We start from the raw sequence: 21,567 nt of genomic DNA, 5'->3' as shown, positions 1-21,567 counted from the left end.
AAAACTTTAAAAGGTAAACGAACAGTCATAAAGTTCATAAACGACTACTCATTAAATATTAAGCTCATTGACAAGTTTTCATAGGCTTAACGTATGAAGTTGTGAATCCAACGAGGTGCTACTTGAAGGGTTCTAGGGTGTTGAGATGATTGATATTTTTTTTTTTACACCATAGCTTAAAGAAAATAAGATATGACACAAAAATTAGGTCATTTTGAGATAGTTTTGTCTAATCTAGTCAACAATCATTCCGTAACATTGTAAATTATTCCTACTTATAGTTTTTAAGCAAACCATATAAAAATGAGATAAAATACTCAACCCATACATACACAATGGTACAAGGAAACAAAAACGATAAGTATTTTATTAATGAAAGTGTTGTGGATGTGCGATGACCATATGTAACATTAAGATTTTAAGAAGTCTAATTAGAATTGAAACCCTGGAATTCTTATAGAAAAAGATTGATATTAGGTATTCTTAGCTTGATCCCCTTCGTATGCTTAACTTTGTAGGTGTCTAAAGTGACATACTCCAAATGCTTAGTTGATGATTCAAAGAATTTTTTATAAATATAATTTTATTATTTTAACCAAAATATAGGGCAAAGATGATTTTCTCTTTATAAAAAAATGAGGATATATATATATATATATATATATATATATATATATATATATATATATATATATATATATATATATATATATATATATATATATATATCTTAATTGACGTTGAAGTACACATCAACATCCCCTTAAAATGATTATTGTCATGAAAATAATAAAGTTCCTTTAACAAATATATATTTGATGTATAAACATATATGTTGTGCATCTTAATATTTATAGGGACATGCATTGGAAACTCATAGGGGCAGACACATTATGCCATTTGCAAGCATAATTATGTAAAAGAACAATATCTGTACATACAGTATCCTAAATCGATACTCCAACATTGTACAGCCTAAACTTCCATCTTAGAAATAATTATAGTTATCTTTACTCTATATGCGTCAAATATATCTATTTTTTGAATCAAAAGAAAAGGCATTAGTGCCAAATAGTACATGCGAATTAAAAAAATTTATTTTCAGAAATTATAGTAAAACATCTTAAATTTAAAAAAATTCTCATAATTTTTTTTCCTGAATAATCATTTTACCTCTACTCCCCGTTATTGTCTTGCACTGCTTTTCCCTTCCTTCGCTTCGTCAGACTTATCACGAAAGGGATTGTTGTCGTTGCAATCTTTGTGTTCCTTTTTTTTCGTTGAGGGTGAGGTCTTTATTTTTGTCGGGTCCCATTGGATCTAGCGATGCTGAGGACGACGACCCTTCGTCCTTCCTCACCTATGCGCATCGATTGTCATGCTCCCTCCTTTCTCGCACGAAGACTGTCGTACCCTCTCCTTCATTGTATAAGGTTGAGGTGAGAAAAAAAAAAAAAAAAGGGATAAAATGACTTTTTCACGTGAAAAAAAAAGGTGTTCTACTTAAAATTTTCGAAATTAATGTTTTTTAGAATTCGGTCAAATCTTAATAAAAGCTTAAAAAAATAGAAATTTAAAGCTTTAAATGGCAGACACGTAAATAAAGGAAAAACCACAAACTCTGGTCGAGACCTCGTGTACTTGATTTGGGGCTGACCCGCGTCGTCGCTGCTTCCTCCTCCTCCTCCACCGCCGGCGGCCCGGCACGTCTTTCCGACCCGCGTCCCGGTTTCTCGGCTGACTCCATCTCGCCCTAATCGGACATGGCTTGGAGGCGCGTCCTCACGAGGGTACGATCTGTTCCATTTCGGTTGCCCAGATTCGTTTTGTTTGTTTTCCCGATTCTTAGGCTTCAATTCGTTGGTTCTTGGAACGATCCTGGTTGGTTTGGTTATTTCGTTGGGCTTTCCCCCTTCCCTGGTACCGTGGATGTTAAAGAGCTTCTGCAATTCATCATCCCTTTGAATTCAGTGCCCTAGGTTCCAGAACTTGGGTAGAGATTAGGGTTTTTGACGTACTAGATCAGCCTGTGCTTTCTTGGGGATTTTGTGCTTGAAATGGTTTAGATCTGCTCGGTGGACTATCTAGTATCGTTTTCCCCCTCTTTTTTGGGTTCTTCATCATTGTTTTAACGTGCTGGTTATTATGCTTGCTTTGGTTCCTCTCTCGAATGAGTGTTGTATATATGCGTATGCTCTTTGTTGCTTTTTCTCGTTAATCTTAGTTTGTTTTGATTGCAACAGTTAGGGAAACAATCGTTGTTGGGGCATCCACATTTTGGTAGTGGTCAATCTCATCATGCTTTACGCAAGGTCGAAATCCATGTTGGTATGTGGATCTTGTCTCCATCTTTAGGTTTAGGGCTATTTGGTCTCTTGCCTGGAGAAAACTTATGCTCTTCTTACTGGTTCATCCAGTTTGGTGGCAAATTTTTTTCTATTTGTTCAGTGTAATGTGATGGTATTGCATTTTGATTTCTTTATATGTTGACTTGTTAATGTGTTATCTGGAAACCAGGAAGAACATCTAAACATGCCTTGAATTATGCTTGTCTCCTCACGGTGTGTTCTTGGATCACATCTTTGGAATGTTTTCTTTTGTTTAAGCTACTTGAGGGAAGACTTCATCAGCTCCCTAAATTTATTGATGAATCCTGCAAACTCTGTTACTGTCCAGTCAGCAAGTTTGGCCCTTGAGGATGAGTGAGGATTTTGTAATCCCCTATCACAAGAAATCTTCATGTTTGGCTGGCATAGTTGTTCCAAATACAGATGGACCATGATTGAAATTTTTTGAAATAATAGTTAGACCAATGAAAACATTTTATATTTACAGTCCAATGCTGTCCCTGTCAACTTTTTTTTTTCCTCCAACGAAAAAGATGCCACTTTTTTGCCTTTTCCCTATAAATTGCCCTTCCATGAGAGGCAACCCTCTTCAACACCTTCCCTTAGATCACCAGACCGTTTTACATGGAGTTGATCTAGGTCAAGGCTTAATCATGATCTGGATAACTGGAAACCGTAGATTTGTCACCTCTAGGTTTGACACTAGTATCCAATTTTCTACTTTGTTATGTTTCTCCCTCTTTCCATGTGTACCCCTCATTTGCATCTTTGACGCCACCATCTTTGGCCTTCCATGGCAAGTGCACTGTGTTTTTTCTTATTTTATATTTTCCTGTAAATGTTGAAAGTATCATACTTACACATTGGCAAACACTTCTGAGGAGGCTTGCCAGTTTATGCCTCCAAATCCTTGTTGTAAATTGATTGAAAAAGTGAGAAAAAAGAATGATAATCTATTCAGTTTTAGAAATTTTTTATTGGTATTATCTGCATTGGTTAAGTTGGATCATGGGTTTGTTCTTCTGATGACCAGAAGATTTAAATGGGATTAGTTGGAAACTGCTGAATATTGATTGGATTTGGTTTCACCAGTCAGGAAATGGTCAGACTGGTGAGACTTGGCTAAAATTGATTTGACATTTCGGATTAGTTTGGTTGGAACTAAGGATTGTCGTTTTGGGTACCGGACCCATATCGGCGATCTGATGAGTATTGGTATACTGACACATACTACACCAGTATGTACCGGTGTTTCACAGAGAAAGAAAAAGAGGGAGAAGAGAAAAGAGTGGTGGAGGAACAGAGAAAGGAGGAATGAAGAAGGAAGAAGATTAAGCGATGGAGGATGAAGAAGGAAAAAGAAGAAGCAGTAGAGGAGGAGAAGAAAGAAGGAAGAAGAGGAAGGGAAGAGGTGGGAGTGGCGGCAACAGTGTGACCAAGGATTTGCAAAGCAGCGGCGGTGGCACGAAGCAACAATAAGGCCAGTGGTAGCGGCGATGGCAGCAGCATCATATGCAAGAAGAGGGCTCGAGTTCGCGAGCCCTAATTTGTTTTTTTCCTTTTCTAACGCCAAGTTGGATGGGCCCCACCATTTTTTATTTTTAAATTATTTTAACCAGGCCATCAGAAACAGGGGTGGTCTGCGTACCGGCCCACACCCGGACAGGTATGTACTGCCCATTGTGTACCATTTTGGGCGGTACAGTAGTTTTTAGTTGGAACATTTCGTTGTTTATGGCATCAATCCTGAAAAAAAGGTACCTTCAGTATTTTATTCAACTATTTCTGATCTGGATGGGTTGATCCCATGAAACTTGAATAAGAATGTGCGTACATTAGTGCTGCAGCTCAGCGGATTGGGTCATGTTGATGGTCAACATTAACCAAATCAAGCACTAAAGTTCCTGGATCATAATCCGATCTTAAAAGCACAAGCAATCCATCCCAAATGATCAGGTTTTCAGAATATATTTTTCTCATAAAATTGCATGATAGGATATATGCATCTTTGGTTGATCCCACTGTTCTATTTTTCCTAAATTGACTGAATTTATTTAACTGGATCAATTCCAACTTCCAAGTGGAACAACAATGACTTGGAGCGAGCTTTTGCAGCTGATAAGGGCCTGTTTTGGTTACCACTCAGGGATGAGTTATAACCACCTAGTTAAGTAATCATGAACAGGAAAGAAAGGTTATAACCTCGAAAATAAATGAATTAGTATGGAGAGATTATGGAATATAGAATGTTCATTCTAATGAATATATTATTACCTTTAGTAAGTAATAAAATGAGAATGCTATTCCCTGTGGTGGGATGATGTGTGTTTCTTTTTAGTAATTCTCGGAAAGAAAGCATATCATTAGTTGATCACAAAGTTCTAAAAGCCTTAAAACCATGAAATGGTAGCAGGAATTTAATTGATAGTTGGTATCCTCACAGTTATTGGAAAGCCAACTATTTTTTGAAGATTCTCAGTGAATATTAGATCAGTGTTCTTTTGTATAGTTCCAAAAATTTTGGGGACATTCTCATTTATGATTCAGGTCTTGGAAAGAGGAGGGATTTATATCTGGTCAGAGTGCCCCGCCTGATTTGAGCAGTAATGTAGACATGAAGTCACATTATAACTTATTTTTACAATTTTATATGCATATTCTGGAACGATTTAGTCACTTTGACCCATACTTTGACAACTCATATGTTTTGTCCAGGCCAACTAGAAGCACTAAAGACTACTGAATGATGATGTATCATAAATCTATAATTAGTTCATGTGGTGCTCGTTTCATTTTTAGGACTATTTATTTAGAGTTTAATTCATCTTTATGCTAAACAATTAGGTAGAAATATTCAATTTTATTGCTTGTACAGCTTGAGTTCCACTATGTTTTATAATTAAGGAAATCTTGAAAGAAGTTATCTACTTGCTTACTGAGCCTTTTTTGTTTTAATGTACTGGATGACTAGTTGTCTTTTCTTTTTTTTTGTAACTTTTTGCATGTTCTCACTTCTTGCAGGTAACAGACTTGGAAACTTCCACGAAAGATTTCAGTCAAGCTATGTTGGTAGTTTTGCTCGCAGAATACGGGATACAGATGGGCCAAATGATGTTATGCTTCTTAAAGAGCTCTACAGAAGTGATCCAGAAAGAGTTATTAGACTCTTTGAAAGTCAGCCTTCACTGCACTCAAACCCTTCAGCACTTGCTGAGTATGTCAAAGCTTTAGTGAAAGTTGATAGACTGGACCAAAGTACGTTGTTTAAAACTTTACAAAGAGGTAAGGACACTGATGCCTAGATAATGACATATCACATTTGTACTTGCAAGATTTGTGATACAACGAGAAATGCATGGAATATAAGTTCTTATTCTTCCATTTTATTGTTCTAAATATATGTTGAAATTGTCAAATCTTAATCTTAAATTACCAAGGTGTTCTCTTTTGGTTACTGATGAGACTTAAACTGCAACTGAAACTTCAGGCTATCATCTTTGTTGTCATCTTTAGCATAGAATAAAAAAAAAAGCATAATGGAAGATTATATCTTTTTTATTTGCATTTTGTATCTTATATCTTCACTTTCTATTGAGGGACTTGGATTTTATGTGTTAATGTTACACATAGGTGTTTCTAACTCGGCAATGGAGGAGAGCATTAACAGCATTAGCAGTGTTCCAGCATTAAAGAATGTTGGCCAATCAACAAAAGATGGGATTCTTGGGACTGCAAGTGCTCCCATCCACATGGTGACAGCAGAGACCAGTAATTTTAAAGAGCAATTATGGCGTACATTTCGTACTATTGCAGTTTCGTTTCTTGTAATATCTGGTGTTGGTGCACTTATTGAGGATAGGGGACTTAGTAAAGGTTTGGCTACTTCTAAGATAAAATTTAACTATTTATATTCTGAAAACTGTTATTTTTCAGTTAAGTGGATAAAGCTTTTTTTTTGTCATAAATCTCAGCAGGCCTTGGTCTACATGAGGAGGTGCAGCCAAGCATGGATTCTAGTACAAAATTTAGTGATGTAAAAGGCGTTGATGAGGCTAAAGCTGAGTTAGAGGAAATTGTCCATTACCTTCGTGATCCCAAGGTATACTATAGTAATTTTATCTAAGGGAATGAGTTTGAGTTTAATATTTATAATTCTTAGAAAATTATTCATTTCCTTTTCTGTAGTTATTGGGTATTCTCAGTGTACATGATGTGGATTTGAAGATGTCTGATTAGCCCAAGTGGTTTTATTGCTAAAATTATGAAAGAATCTTATAAAAAACGAAATTCACTTAAAATGTAATAATAATTTATGGATAGGTAGCTCATACAACAGTAAATTATGGAACAAAAAATAAGACAAGCAGCACCTGTTGGGTGACCACAATGTTGCAACAGAAGTACCGAAAAGAGTTGGGCTAGCGATGATAATAGTAAGTAAAAGAAAAGAGGAAAATTAAAAGAAGGAAAAAAGAAGAAAGGGCCAAAGAAGAAAGAGACAAAGAAAAAGGGCCATTAATTTGAGATACAATATGGAACCCCTACCTAATATGACTCTTCTTGACTGGATTAAATAGTTGTTTTTGAAGTGCAACTTGGAAAGATAAAGTTTCGGTGTCATGAATTTATTAGGAAACACCATGAATAATGATAGGCCCCAAAATGCATCCTTCATCCTTGACTTTTAAAGTAGTAGGGGTTTCCTTCGAACGCTTTAGCTACATCATGTGTAACAGTGCTGGCAATTTTCTTTTCTCAAGAATTACAGATCTAGTCTTTTACCTAGTTCACTGCTTTGCTGTGAGCATTGTGCTCTTGCTAGCAGTGAAGAATCTTGTTGAATTTTTCTACAACTGACTTTTTATGTGCTTCAATTTTTTTTTATGCTTACAAGGCATGAAAAATAAGTTCTCTTTGTTCTCATAAAGAAATTTAAACTCACTTTAAGTCATGTCCTTTGTCTCATGTTTGGTGCTCGTTTTAGCGTTTCACCCGCCTTGGCGGGAAGCTTCCAAAAGGTGTGTTGCTTGTTGGTCCCCCTGGCACAGGGAAGACAATGTTAGCAAGGGCTATTGCAGGAGAAGCTAGTGTCCCCTTCTTCTCATGCAGTGGCAGTGAGTTTGAAGAGATGTTTGTTGGTGTCGGAGCTAGGAGGGTCAGGGACCTTTTTACTGCAGCAAAGAAAAGGTCCCCTTGTATTATATTCATTGATGAGATTGATGCAATAGGTGGGAGCCGTAATCCGAAGGATCAACAGTACATGAAAATGACATTGAATCAGTTGCTTGTTGAACTGGATGGTTTTAAGCAGAATGAGGGGATTATTGTCATTGCAGCAACCAACTTTCCGGAATCATTGGACAAAGCACTTGTGAGGCCTGGACGTTTTGATCGTCATATTGTTGTTCCTAATCCAGATGTTGAGGGTCGAAGGCAGATTTTGGAATCCCACATGTCAAAGGTATTTACATAGCTCTCTATAGTTAACTTCTTGTTAATACTGCAAATTAGCATTCTTGTTCATGGTAAGATTTGCTTATCTTAACCAGGCGAACCCATGGTTCAGTTGGTTATGATAGTTAGGTTTTTTGAGTACATATCAAAATGGCAACAAGAAAGGACTGAAGAGTATATTTTAGAGGCAAAAGGGCATATTGTCTGATTCTTCAGTTTCATTCTGGTACAGGTCTTGAAGGCGGATGATGTGGATTTAATGATCATTGCCCGGGGCACGCCAGGGTTCTCAGGTGCAGACCTTGCAAATTTGGTTAATGTTGCTGCCCTCAAGGCTGCCATGGATGGGGCAAAAGCTGTGACAATGGCTGATCTGGAGTATGCAAAGGACAAGATCATGATGGGCAGTGAGCGGAAATCGGCGGTGATTTCTGATGAATCCAGGAGGTTGACAGCTTACCACGAAGGTGGCCATGCTCTTGTTGCCATCCACACTGATGGTGCCCTTCCAGTCCACAAGGCGACTATTGTGCCGCGGGGGATGTCCCTCGGCATGGTTGCACAGTTGCCTGATAAGGATGAGACAAGCATCTCTAAGAAGCAAATGCTAGCAAGGCTTGATGTCTGCATGGGTGGGCGGGTAGCTGAAGAGCTAATATTTGGGGAGAGCGAAGTGACTTCTGGTGCTTCATCCGACCTGCAGCAGGCAACTTCCGTTGCAAGAGCAATGGTCACAAAGTATGGTATGAGCAAACAGGTTGGTCTTGTTTCACACAACTACGATGATAATGGTAAGAGCATGAGCACCGAAACAAGGCTACTTATAGAGAAGGAGATGAAGGATTTTCTGGAAAGGGCTTACAACAATGCAAAAACTATTTTGACAACTCACAATAAAGAGCTACACGCCCTTGCCAATGCGCTTCTTGAGCATGAAACCCTATCTGGTGCGCAGATCAAGAACTTGCTTGCTCAGGTGAACAGTCAGCAGCAGCAACCTCAAGTGGTGGTAGCTCCACAGGTGAATACCCCAGCAGTGCCACCGACGCCTCCCTCAGCAGCTGCAACCGCGGCTGCTGCTGCAGCAGCTAAGGCCAAGGGAGTTGCTCAGCCTGCAGTCGGAACTTAAGACGGCGAAAAGCTGCTTTTAGATTCGGTGATGTATAGCATAAGCTGCAGCTTCTGGCATCTAAAATCACAAATGCTGGTTGCAGGAAAAGACAAAAAGTTCAAAATCAACTTCCATTGTGACACAGCAATGCATGTATGTGAGCATCTATTTAATTTTCCATGAATTGCAAAGGAAGACAATGTTGGAAATTTTGTTGAACTAATGTGGGTTTTTAGCAGGATCAATTGGGGTTTTGAATTGACATCAATCACTATAGTGCTAATAATGATGCCTGTACTTTTCAGAACCTGAGTTTTGGCAGTTCAACAAAGATGAACGTCCAGATCTGTGATTTCAGCCTTCTGGCCAACATTCTATTCAGTATTGTGGTGAATAATCTATACGTGAGATAAAAGTTCAGCTTTTCTAATTGTGCTGCATGGACTTCTTTAATTCTGACCGAGATTTGTGGAAGGAACAACTTTGTCCCGCTGTATCTCGAATCACCATCCATAAATAAAAGGTTGGATTAGGTGTCGAAACTTTTTAAGATTTGAGCAAGATGAGTTACCGAGATAACATTTGTAGCTACTTTTACGATCAAATAAATGATAATGTTATAGTTACTTTTACCACCAAAGTAACTATAAGAGTGTATGTATTGAGATCCTCGATCCTATGTTGATATGGTAGCTTTGTTGGAACCTGTGTGTTGTCGACACATCAACTTGGAAACAATCGTTGCCTCAATGATAGTAACTGTCGTTGCCTCATCATCATTAACAACATATGTTCAGGTTCAAGGAGCCTCTTTGGATAAGTATGACCATAAGGCTGTAGGCTGTCGAGGTTGGAATGCATCGTAATTTTGGATATCATCATTGATTTGTTGCTATGTAATGTGAGAACGATCAAACTTGGAATAAAAGACCAACGATGATAAGATCCTATGTAATATGAAGACTATAAATACAATGAGCTTTTATCAATATTAACATCGTGGCTCATTTTTCTATTTTCCTTGGATCATAAAAATATGAATAGATCTTAAAATTGAATCTTGGGTGGTGTCTCGTCAATCATTTCCAATGAATCAGTCGATCATATCGCCTTTCACCATGCTGGGTGAACATCTATGATTGTGAATTGCCATTAGCATTACTATATTGAATCCCCTATATACAATCACCACATCTTAACATATAGTGCTTAGTGCTTCAAGATGTTGTATTTGATTGAATTAGTTAACATATACAATCACCCTATAGATAACAATATCCATAAGTACTTTAAGGGAATTAGTTATGTGAAAATTGATAATAAAAATTTCAAGATGTTGTATTTGATTGAATTGTTATGCAAAAGGGTAAATGATGTAAATAAGATTCCGATCTTGCAATAAACTATCCAAATCTTTACTAACTAAACCAATACCTTCTTTGACTTTGATTCCTTCTTTCTTGCTTGTTCTTGAACAAAACCATTTCACCGGAAAGAAAGTAGACCTGTTCAGAGTCGAACAGCTTGAGCTTCAAAGACATTGCAAACAAAATTTCAACTGATGCTTACAAGATTAACATATATGGAGTCATAAAATCAATTAGAGAAAATGACTTATTAGCATTCACCACATTTAAATCCAAAATGTTTAGGTGGCTACAAAGGCAACATTTTCCTGTTGCAGAAAAGAAGATGGAACGTATTCATGATTACACCTGATCATTTATCTGATGAACTATATAAACAAGTCAAGAACAAGATATAAAAAGTTCAAAAGTATTAATGTCAAACACAGCACATTTGAGATGCCATCTTTAGATTAATCAACACTTACTGCATAGCATTCTTTTCTCAAGAAGAAGAGTAAAAAAAGGAATAGAACTTTTAAGGTTTAGGAAGAAATCAGCTACTTAACGTGACTTGGAGAATAAATAAATTCTCTCTTTCTTTTTGTCCCCGGAAGAAGCCAGATAACGCCTAAAAATAACTATTGGCAGTAAATGTCACTTCACATGTCAAGTGATCCTACAAAATTAGGTCTTACAGAAGAAAAGAGTTTCTTGCAACCTATTACCATACCATAACCTTGAATCTGCAGTTTTTATAATAAAAAGAACTGAAATAGATTAAAAACAACCTACTTATTTAAACTGAAGTGTGCACATACATGGACTCCCTTTGCAATGTGAGAATGGCAAACACACATTTAAACAGAAGATCACGATTATACCTGTATTGGATTAAAGAACAAAGCATTGATACCTTCTCGCAAGCTTGGATATCTGTCTCAAAGAACTACTGTCAAAGTGACAAATAATAGGAGATGTGACCAAAATATCACACTAGCATTCCATTGATCTACAAGCACACGAAATGTTCTATTTTTCATCTGAGTGAAATCTCATGGTTGGCAAAGACTAAATATTTATGGTGGCTTCCCAAAGTCGAAGAAGTCCATTGCGCCCACCACTGCATAACCTTTTCCTGTCAAGGTCAGAAGATACACACCGTACCTGACATCGAACAAACACAGGAAATATGAAACCCCAATGGAATATTACAAACTGAATATGCTTCATAGCTAACTAAACACACTGATATCATTGCAAGATGATGAAAGAGAAAATATGCTTCTGCAGTGCCAATGCATCACAAAGTCCATGGTTTGCTTATGGTGCCAAGTTGTTATAACAGAATAGTTTGTGTCAGCATATGCAAATATACTTTTTCTCACTGTATTCTGTCATGATAGTTGCATGATGCCTAAGCATATCCATCAGGTTCGGAGAACGTGTTCATGCCATGGGCATGGGTCATGAGTAAGATCATAACAAATTCATGTCTAGGGAAAATCTAATCCAAAGGAAGCAATCAGCTCCTAACGAGGTTTAGATAATCGGATGCATCAGTTAATACATGCCAGGATACTGGTCTGACCATGGATTGATATGCGGACCATCAGTTTTCGTCTGAGAGTTCATAGCGAGCTTTCCACCCGGTTTTGGTGCCTTGCTAGGCATACCATTGAAGCAGGTACGGTTACCCTATCAATAACACTGTCTAGCTTTAACTGTTGCAGCTGGATGTATTGGGTGGTAAGCCAAACATTCGACATCAGTATAAATTTTTCACTTTTTTTTTTACAATTATGACTATTATTTTAAATCTCGATGCCAAGGACCGACATGGATCAGGTACACACTAGCATACCATACCAATACATAGTATGCTGACATATTGATTGGCACCGAATAGGGTGAGGTGGAATTAAAGGAAAAAAAAGAGAGGCAAAGGCTAAGAGGAGAGTAGGATAAGGAAGAAGAATCATAGGAGGAGAGGAGGGTAAGTATCATGCAGATGAACGAATGACGGTGGCGGCAAGCAGCGGGAGGTGCAAACAACAGTTGACACGAGAAAAAATAAAAGAGAGAGAGAGAGAGAGAGAGAGAGAGAGAGAGAGAGAGAGAGAGACAGAGAAGTCTTAGCACCGGATCAAGGTTTTTAAACCTTGGCTCCTATGTCCTTTGGAATATGAAGTCTTAAGTAGCTTCGTATCAGTCTTAATCATGGTCCTTATGGTACGTGTTATATCTGATATACCATGTATATCAGATATACCAAGTATTCTCTAAATAGCTAGATGAACCCAATGGACATGCTTGTGTATACCTTACTTTGTAATTACACTCGTTTTATTAATTGGTTGTCTAGTTATCTGTTCTATGGCATGGCTCCTATCTTTTACACTATGAATATACTTTTATGTACATTCACAATAATTTAGATTTCATAATTTATAGTAATCATCAAAGAAACAATGTAAGTGTGATTTAACATTTCAAGGCCATCTTCAAATGAACCAAGAATTTTCAAGGTCAACAAAAATGATTGGTTCTCCTATAAACAATCAGGCAAAGCTTATTTGCAAAATTCTGTGAGTTGTGCATTCTTTGATCTTTATCTGAAGAAGAATCATAGTTGCATATTAAATTTCTAGTCAAATAAACTCATACTATGATAAACTAAACAGGTAATTAACATAATGGCATCAACACGCTTCATTAACAGCATCTAAAAATCATGATGGGACTGGGACATACCATAGCAACGGTTTTTTGAGGAGTTCTGTATAGTTGCCAGCCAGCTGATTTCGCTCCTGTGCTGGCAAAACCACCCAGTCTTTCCTGAGGCCGATGGAAAAGTGACATGGAATTATCAGCTGCACCAATCCCCAGCCAATGTTCTCCAGCATTGATGGATAAAACAGAAGCAGAATGTATTGTCAAATTCTTAACACATTTCATCCCCCCTGCAGGTAGAGATGAAAACAGCATATCAGGTGTATACCTTGATCAAATGTCATTTTTATTCTGAAGTGCTACACCAAATTACTGCAGTTCAGGACTGCATAAATCTGTATTTATATTTTCAAACTATTTTGTGGAGGATAAAATTAATAGCTGTAATTTGACACCGACGTTTATTATTATTATTATTATTATTATTATTATTACTATTATTATTATTGTCATTATCATTTGCTAACAAGGAACTCTTCACTTGATCAGTTAATCATTACAGTGAACATAAAAGTATTCTGAATATCTGGTGCCAAATTTTGTCAAAACATTTTTAATCGACAACCGTTGTTGCAATCAGCATGCCAATTCCAGTATTTACTTAGTATTGTGCCTGTTCATCCAAGAAGATCAACATGTTTAGGAAACTCAGGTATATCTTACTCAGTGGTGTAAATCAATTATCTTCACAACTGATCCCCATAGATAAACCACAATAAAAATATGACATGTTTGCATGGTCAGAAATATTTTCTGCAGGATCTCAAGTTCGCATCATAATGAAAAGCATTGGCTGATAATCATAAACATGTGTTAGTTAGCTATTTAAGCAGTTTGAGTGATTAAGCCACTAAGTTCTGAGTTTGAAGAATTCTGTATGTCCATTTTGTCCGGCAAATTTTAGACTAGCAATTCTCTACCAGAAAAAGGAAATCTTGCGTCCTAGATATAGCATGATGTTGAAATCATCTAGTTATCTATGCATATTATGTATACAATTGAAAAAGTTGATCATCTTCAATCGAACCAACATGAATACCACTGAAACCCTATTTCACTCATGTTTCTCAATAGCACATCCAATACTTGCTTTTCTAACAGTAACAGTGGTGCTCTTGTTCATTTAGGTTCAATTAGATATACATCTTATCATAAATGAATCTTGAAAAATGACTTGAACAATAAACTTCTCAATTATCCTAACAAAAGAATGCATATATACGTAGAACATATATCAGATAATTAATTTATTTAAAGATTCCCAATCAGGAATTCTTTTCCAATAAGAGAAACCATAAGTCATCTCAGAATATCTAGACCAAGTCAGGTCACAGTGATAATATACATCAAGTATGTAAAGGTCTAAAGTGGATTTTTGAGCAATTTAACATGTTTTATATATCATAACATTAACACTTTATAGGTCCATTATCCTCATTGGTTTACTATTTAAGATACTGAACACGACTTCGATATTGATAGGGAGAAACATACTAATAAGCATCAACCTAGCATGTCAGGCATGTCTTAGATCATTGTTTGAAATGGGTAGAGAGAATAGGTAATGTACAGCTGATAGTATTCTGATTGACAAATCGAAATACAAAATTACAATAGCAGCCTAACCAAACAAAACAGCCTATCATGCCTTCAGGGTTCTTAAAAGATCATATAGGGTCATGCATAAACTACAGTTCATCATGCGATGTTACAGGTTATGAGTAGTTGCAGATCTAAGTTATGGCGGATACTTATTCCATCTCAATACCTCATGACAGAGGGTCATTTGGTATAGTTCTAGAACTTTGTTTGTGAGGGATACACTATGTTGACATTACATATGATTCTGAACAAGTAATTAACTTTATAAGCGAAAGTCACATGCATTAATCAAATAGTGATAGAAGGGCAGAAGTGAATAAAGAATTGGATAAGAAGAAGATAAGAAGTGAATCACTGTCCTTACCTTCTTCATTTTCCCAAAATTTTATAAGCCCATCACTTGAACCTGAAATGATTGCACAACCACTATTTATCATAGTATTTACAAGGACATAGTGTTCTGCAAATGGCAGAAACGTTGACACAACATGACTGCTTATACAACACAATGAACCAACTAATTTAACATGAACAACAACAATGACTTACCAGTGATAACCCCTTTATCAGATGGTGAGTATTCCACACACAGTATTGGACCAGCATGACATGGTAAAACTGCTTCACATGTTCCTCGAGAAACAGACCACATTCTAGCTGTCCAATCATCACTTCCAGTAAGTATGGTGTCACTGACCATCCTAAGTGACCTGATAGAAAATAGTGCCTCAACAAGTGACAACTGAAAAAAGAAAAAAAAATATAAATAGTTCACTTGATCCAAGCTTACCGAATCCATTTTGTGTGTCCGAGAAGCTTTTGCATTTGCCTACCAGAACGAATATCCCAAATATTTGCTACCCTGACAAAGTAATAGATTGTGATTAGAACTTCGAAGTTCCTTACACTACTTATGTTCATAAAATCATTATGATATTTAGTGCATCACATACACATCTCTTCCCGCCGCTGCCAAGATTCCAGTTGAATCATCATATTCCATGCAAAGAACAGCATTTGAACAGCGACCAACAGTTGCAACACAAGTGTCAGTTCTGACATCCCACATCTTCACAGTACCATCATGAGCAGCAGTAAGAACACGTTCTCCTGAAAGCATCCGGACACAGCTGACCTACGAAAGTAATATAATTTCAAAGATTAGTTCAAAATTAAAATATCAAACTGTTAAACAAAATATGTTATTGCTAAACAGATTTACCAACCAAGAGAAGTTGAAATGCGTACATTTTCCTTAAAAGGTTTGAAATTTGTTACAGGATTGAAGACTTCAAGTATCAGCATTGAGTCAATGTAGTCAATTTAACTGTACTGGAAAAATTCCATATAGTGGTTGCATTATGCACCAAAATATTTGGTATTGGTAAAGTTATTGGATCATTCTCCTCATTTTCCTTGTGTATGAAAAGAGATGAACAGGAAGCACATGCGTAAAGTAGTTTGAGCAAAAGTCATAGGTACGGCGAAGTGCAAGACCAAGTTCCACGTTTATTCCATATCACATAGTTTCTCAAGCTGGTACCTCAGCATAAAAGCTACATGCATAAAGATTTCAAAAATGTGTGGCATTCTACTCAGCACTGCACTAGTGATTTAGGCTAAACTGATGAATGTAGTCCCGTATTTTAAAAATAGGTGGAACATTGGCCTTTTTGTCTGCAGAATTAGATTCTATTCTAGTAACATGTGCATATAAACAATGTATATGTACATGCTTGTATCTGTAAGAAGTGCAATTACAAATAGCAAATTTACATTTATAGGTAAAATATTTTTCTAAGATACAACATTGAATTAATCGCTGCTTGTACAATGGCTCTGCCACTGCTGCATGGCATATGAGATTGACTAATATAATGTTATAGAAACCAAAAGAACAGGCCAATATGGTGTTCCTTTGGGTAATCACAACTTGATAACCTTTACACAGTTGATTGATGTGGCTTATCATATAATTTATTGTGATTCCATTTTTCCCTTAAAGCACAACATAGTCCACCGAATGATAGTGAACATCAGGATTTTGATTTCCACTAGTACTAGGGTTATGAATAGAATGGAGTTCCATCCAGAGTATTCTAATTCAGTCCACTATCCATATCCAATGCACATAGAAATTAGATCTCCAATACGGAATTCTAATCTGGCATTAAGCAAAAGGTGATGGTCTAGTACACAAGGTTCTATAAATATGATGTATAGGTGGGGTCAATGTGCATTTTCTTACTCCTACAAGCACAATGGCTATTTCTATGACTCAAAATCTAGTCATCCATATTAGGATCACATTACTGTAGCACCAAGGCTCATTCTCTTGGTTAGGTAGTGCCATGGTTCATCTTACCAGTCCTTACCGGTGTACCGATCAGCTGTCGGTATAGTACGTACCAAGCATATCAACACATGTTACATAGGAGCATACCGATGTACCACCCATACGTGGTACGACAAACCTTGGGTAGACTGTATCCAACAGCCATTAGGTCAATCATAAATCTTTGCAAATTGTGCTATATGGAAAAAGTAAAAAACATGTGTATTAGTACTTGTATAGGACCACAATCTAATTAAACTGAGATCAACCGCATTAGTTCTTTCTTGTTTTCCTGTGCACCATGAACCAAGGCATCTGATATTATTTTGTTGTCGAACATGTGAAGTCCAAACCAAATTAAAAGACATGTAATATTCTAAACCTAAGGTATTTTCTTGACATGTATCTCTGCATTTATTTAATATCATTTATGGATCTATCTGCTACTCCGCTTCCAAACTAGAATGTGAAGAAATGGAATATCATTGTAGTGAATCACAATCTACTTAAATGCTTGAGGCAGAGAAATGTGGTATAAGATGATATGTTAATACACAATTAATTCATTGTGTACAGTGGATACATAATCAACAGTGAGATACAATCTAAAGATGAAATGTTAACACATCACATGTATCTTAACATTTTAACTTATTTTTTCTTTTTAATTATATGACCATATATTTTTTGCTAAAATACCAAAATAGTGAGCTCTCAGATCTGCAAAATTCATGATAATATTAGGCCTTATAACCCTAAAAAAACATAAGGGAAAGATTAAGAAGAGTTGATGTGTAATTTTCTAAAGAATTTCTATGCCCAAAGTCCTTGTACTTGCAGGAGGTATCATGGGCAAGAACATTAACATACCGGTGCCTCATGGCCCTTCAATTCTTCTAGAAGTTGAGATGTTTGCTTATCCCAAACTATGATAGAATGATCATCAGAGCCTGATACCACTTTACTTCGATCAGAGTTAATTGCACGAATAGGCCTGCAAGAAATGAAAAAGTTGGAAGAGATTTAGTTTAATGCGCCAATTAAACTATCTACAGCAGTAAACAAAAACAAGCAAGGGCAATAAAAAGTGAATCAATAATAGGAGGCGAAGCCCCCTGCATGGAGTGACCTTCTCTTTGGCTTGCTCGTCTTGAAGAGCGGAAAATAAACTAGTCTTGTTTCTTTTCATAATACCGGCCCTAGTCTTAAACAAATCAATTGTCTCTTCAGACCATGCATAATTTCTCATCATGCAACATAAAGTTCATGTTGCTCATGTATCAGACACACAAAACTATGTAACAAGTTAAGATGCAACATTTTGGTGTTACGTATCTGCTAGCACAAGAAATTTATGTAGAGGGCTCTTAAACTGAGTAAATGTAGTTGATTACCTAGTATGCCCTTTGAGTGTTGCTCGAAGTTCTGAACCACGCAAACTAGGATCCCAAATTTTAACCTGCAAGAATTGGAAAGGCATTTTTCAGATTCATTACATGATGATATCTTGCAACACAACTACACAAAAAATTAAAGGAACAAATTTAAGAACATGGATAACATGTCCTTTCTGGAAATAAAATGCAAGGAAACCCTAAAATTTTGCAAAGACAAAATAGCACAAAAAGAATTAACAGTGAGGGAGGTTGGAGAAAACATGTTTCCATAGATCCAATAAGGAGTCTTGCACTGGTTGAAATCTGACCAGTACTTACCAGTCCAACCTCAATCAGGCAAACAAAATACCCCCTGGTAACCAAAGCAGTAAGTCTATCATATCAGGCAAGAATCATATCATCCATTACCCACATCACACTATTTTCATCCAAACCAGCCCCATTCTATCATTATTCTTCATTTAAACTCCTCACATGCTCTCTCAAACATCTCTTATTCTCCTTGGAAAGCTTTCTTTTCCTTGGTAATTTCATCCATATCAAGCATGGAAATCAAGAAATCAACGTAAACCTGAAGTTGTTTCTCTAGTTCTTGTGATCATTTTGCTTTCAACTGCAGGTGAGTGTTTTTTATCCTCACTTTCCATGCATCTATACGTTTGGATGAAAGTTTGCATTTCGTGTTCAATTGAGACCAGATCTACATGCTTCTAGCATAGATTTATTGGAATTTAGGCTGTATAAAAGCTAATTTAGCCTAGATCTACATGGATTTCATCAAATCTAAGCCTGAAACTTGTAAATTTAGCCTTGATTGATGTAGAACTAGGCTAAATTCACACAAATCAAACCTAGATCAAACAGCTCCAATCTAGATTTGCATCATGCGATTCCCAACTTATCTTGGTTAGATCCTTGTGGATCCAACCTATATTCATACAACTCTGAGCTAGATTTACACAAATCGGACCTAAATCCACATAGATCTAGACTGGCTCCTTGCTACTATGGCTGCATAATTGAGGACAAAGAAAGGGAGGAGGTTGAGGAAGATCCATTTGACTCCTAATCTTGTCCAAGATGATTAAGATCCTGTGATAGTTTATGCAGCTCCAAAAATCAAAATGGTCAATTGCTCAATGAGGCAGGACATGCATAGTGTCCATTGAAGATCACTTATGAACAAATGGAGGACAAATAGGATGAAGTAGCCCGATATGAGGAAGAAGATGAAGCTACATTCTAACCTCATATATTAAGACGTGGTCAGCACAGAAAGTCAGTCCTCGCTCCTAAAAGAAATCAGTCTCACAGATCCATAGGTTGCAGCCAGACCAAAGGTCATTCATCGCAGCTGGCTGACATTAGATGACATTGATGATCAATAATCAGAAGATAAGAATATTGCTCCACTCTGCTATCGCTCTGTTGTTTATTTATAGTTTGTGTTTTTTAAGTCTTTTTATGTTTTCCGGTCTACCATTGATAATGACATAAAAACTATAAAAGACACAGTCAAAGCAAAAATGCAGTAAAAGAAGTGATCGGACTGATCCAGTACTGATACCACCTGGTCCAATGGGTATTGACCCATACCATATGCTGGTAAGGACAGGTGTCATACCAGCAACCCATTTTGTATGCAGAATAATATGCCATGAGGACTTCCTTGGTCAAAAGAAACCATTCAGCAAATTACCTTTGATGCCAAAACTGACCTGGGCTGCATGATTAAGCATACTGTCACCCTAGTAAACTAAGCCATGATCCACGTGTCTCAGCATCTGAATCTCACTAAACGGATCTGGTGGGAATATGAAAAGACCAGAGCAGCCCTATGATCCACTCTTTCTAACGAGGGAAATTAGACCAAGGTAATCAGTGCTCTATTCATTTACTTTGTGACTCTTTACATAAAATTAGTCCATCACCAATTTGAGGATTTACTATGTGCCTTAAAGCATGTAACAAATGTCTTAAAAAACAAAAAGAAAAATCATCAATTTATAAGCAAATTTTGATGAATTTGATACTTCGTTACTCTATACAAATATAGATTAATGTCTAAAAAACAAAAAGAAAAACCGTCAATACTTCATTAATCTATGTGAATATAGCAATAGGTCAATCAAAGTGACTAAGGAAAGTCATAACCTTTTGAGATTATGGACAAATATGATATCATCTAAAACTAAATGGCACTCCTTTTCACATAACACTTGTAGTCAGATATACCTTAGTTTTCATACTAGAAAAAGCACTTTTCTAAGCACCTAAAATCAGACATATGATCACCAGTTTATCATGAAGTAATATCATGGATAAAAAAACAGAAAAATATAAAATATGTGTAGAAAATAAATGCAAGTTCGTTTCAAAACCAACCAAGCAATCTGTGCTTCCACTGATGAAAAAACCAGCATCTTCACGGTCACCAACAAGATCCCAGACCTCTCTTCTTGTTACACAGTGAAGAGCAGTTATAGCACCTGAATGACCCTTAAGTATGCGCATGCTGGAGTGGAGTTTCTTCTGCCCAGAAGGCAGAAGATCTGCCTTGCCAGAAGTAGCACCAGTTTTTGTACTGTCACTTGAAACTGAAAATATCCAGTAGAAAGAACTTGTGAAATCCATTATACTAGTTGAAAGTGTTATATAAGATAACTCGGCATGACCAATGGGTGTGCATCTTATACAGAAGATCAAGTACAACTCTGAAACATAATAACTTGGAAATACAACATTTTATATAAGGTGTGCATCTGATGAAAACATTATGGAGAATCCTTATTGGTAGTCTACTTACGAACTCGGCTAAAAGAATTAGCTCTTATGCTTCTGTCTCTACTAAACATGCTGTGCACCCAACTCCGGCCAACAACGGAGGCTTCAGTAGGTTCATGGCTTCCATCTGAGCCATCTTGTAAATGAGGAGAGGGCAAACCATATGGTGATGCAGATTGCATTTTCCCAGATGGGAGTCCCCAGTAACCTATCCGGAGTTGTTGGATATGTGACAATAGTGCCCTCAGCTTTATCTGAAACAGTTCAAGTAAAAAATTAGTTCCTACAATTAAGATAATATGATTTTGGTAAATAAACTCAAAAGATAATGAAAAATTAAGATTACTCACAAGTTGCTTGTAACCTAGATTGTTTTTCTCCGCAATTTTCTCAATCATGTTCCAAGCATCAGTGTCAGGGAGTCCTAGTCCATCCTCCATGATGGAGTAAAATGAAC

At 36.7% G+C, this 21,567-nt stretch overlaps 2 protein-coding genes across 5 annotated transcripts in view; one reads left to right on the top strand and one right to left on the bottom strand.

Annotated features, from left to right (window-relative positions):
- Positions 1 to 1,610: 1,610 nt before the first annotated feature.
- Positions 1,611 to 9,270, top strand: LOC135598295 (ATP-dependent zinc metalloprotease FTSH 5, mitochondrial-like). 2 transcript variants are annotated; one of them, XM_065091854.1, is made up of 7 exons: positions 1,611 to 1,790; positions 2,244 to 2,328; positions 5,370 to 5,630; positions 5,979 to 6,221; positions 6,323 to 6,447; positions 7,333 to 7,809; positions 8,035 to 9,270. In XM_065091854.1, exons 1-7 carry the CDS (start codon positions 1,764 to 1,766, stop codon positions 8,929 to 8,931), a joined length of 2,115 nt encoding a protein of 704 aa, XP_064947926.1. In that variant the 5' UTR covers positions 1,611 to 1,763; the 3' UTR covers positions 8,932 to 9,270. The 2 variants fall into 2 exon arrangements, with proteins under 2 accessions (XP_064947926.1, XP_064947925.1); XM_065091853.1 differs by having other exon boundaries at positions 1,612 to 1,790; positions 6,320 to 6,447.
- Positions 9,271 to 11,097: 1,827 nt separating this feature from the next.
- The window catches only part of LOC103971285 (DENN domain and WD repeat-containing protein SCD1), a 35,279-nt gene continuing 24,809 nt past the window's right edge, over positions 11,098 to 21,567 (bottom strand). For 2 of the 3 annotated variants that reach the window (XM_018829365.2, XM_009385308.3), the window contains exons 21-31: positions 21,461 to 21,544; positions 21,133 to 21,364; positions 20,712 to 20,923; positions 18,324 to 18,388; positions 17,800 to 17,923; positions 15,548 to 15,729; positions 15,385 to 15,456; positions 15,144 to 15,304; positions 14,959 to 15,000; positions 13,014 to 13,222; positions 11,098 to 11,426 (exon numbers count right to left, since the gene is read on the bottom strand). In XM_018829365.2, the coding sequence (XP_018684910.2) occupies positions 11,331 to 11,426; positions 13,014 to 13,222; positions 14,959 to 15,000; positions 15,144 to 15,304; positions 15,385 to 15,456; positions 15,548 to 15,729; positions 17,800 to 17,923; positions 18,324 to 18,388; positions 20,712 to 20,923; positions 21,133 to 21,364; positions 21,461 to 21,544 (1,479 nt within the window). In that variant the 3' untranslated portion in view covers positions 11,098 to 11,330. Of the gene's footprint in view, positions 11,427 to 13,013; positions 13,223 to 14,958; positions 15,001 to 15,143; positions 15,305 to 15,384; positions 15,457 to 15,547; positions 15,730 to 17,799; positions 17,924 to 18,323; positions 18,389 to 20,711; positions 20,924 to 21,132; positions 21,365 to 21,460; positions 21,545 to 21,567 lie in introns of those variants that run through there. The other variant, XM_065091852.1, reaches the window with a different exon arrangement.

Source organism: Musa acuminata, chromosome BXJ2-1 (assembly GCF_036884655.1).
Source record: "Musa acuminata AAA Group cultivar baxijiao chromosome BXJ2-1, Cavendish_Baxijiao_AAA, whole genome shotgun sequence".
Taxonomy (NCBI): Eukaryota; Viridiplantae; Streptophyta; class Magnoliopsida; order Zingiberales; family Musaceae; genus Musa; species Musa acuminata.
This window is presented reverse-complemented; position numbering and strand designations above follow the sequence as displayed.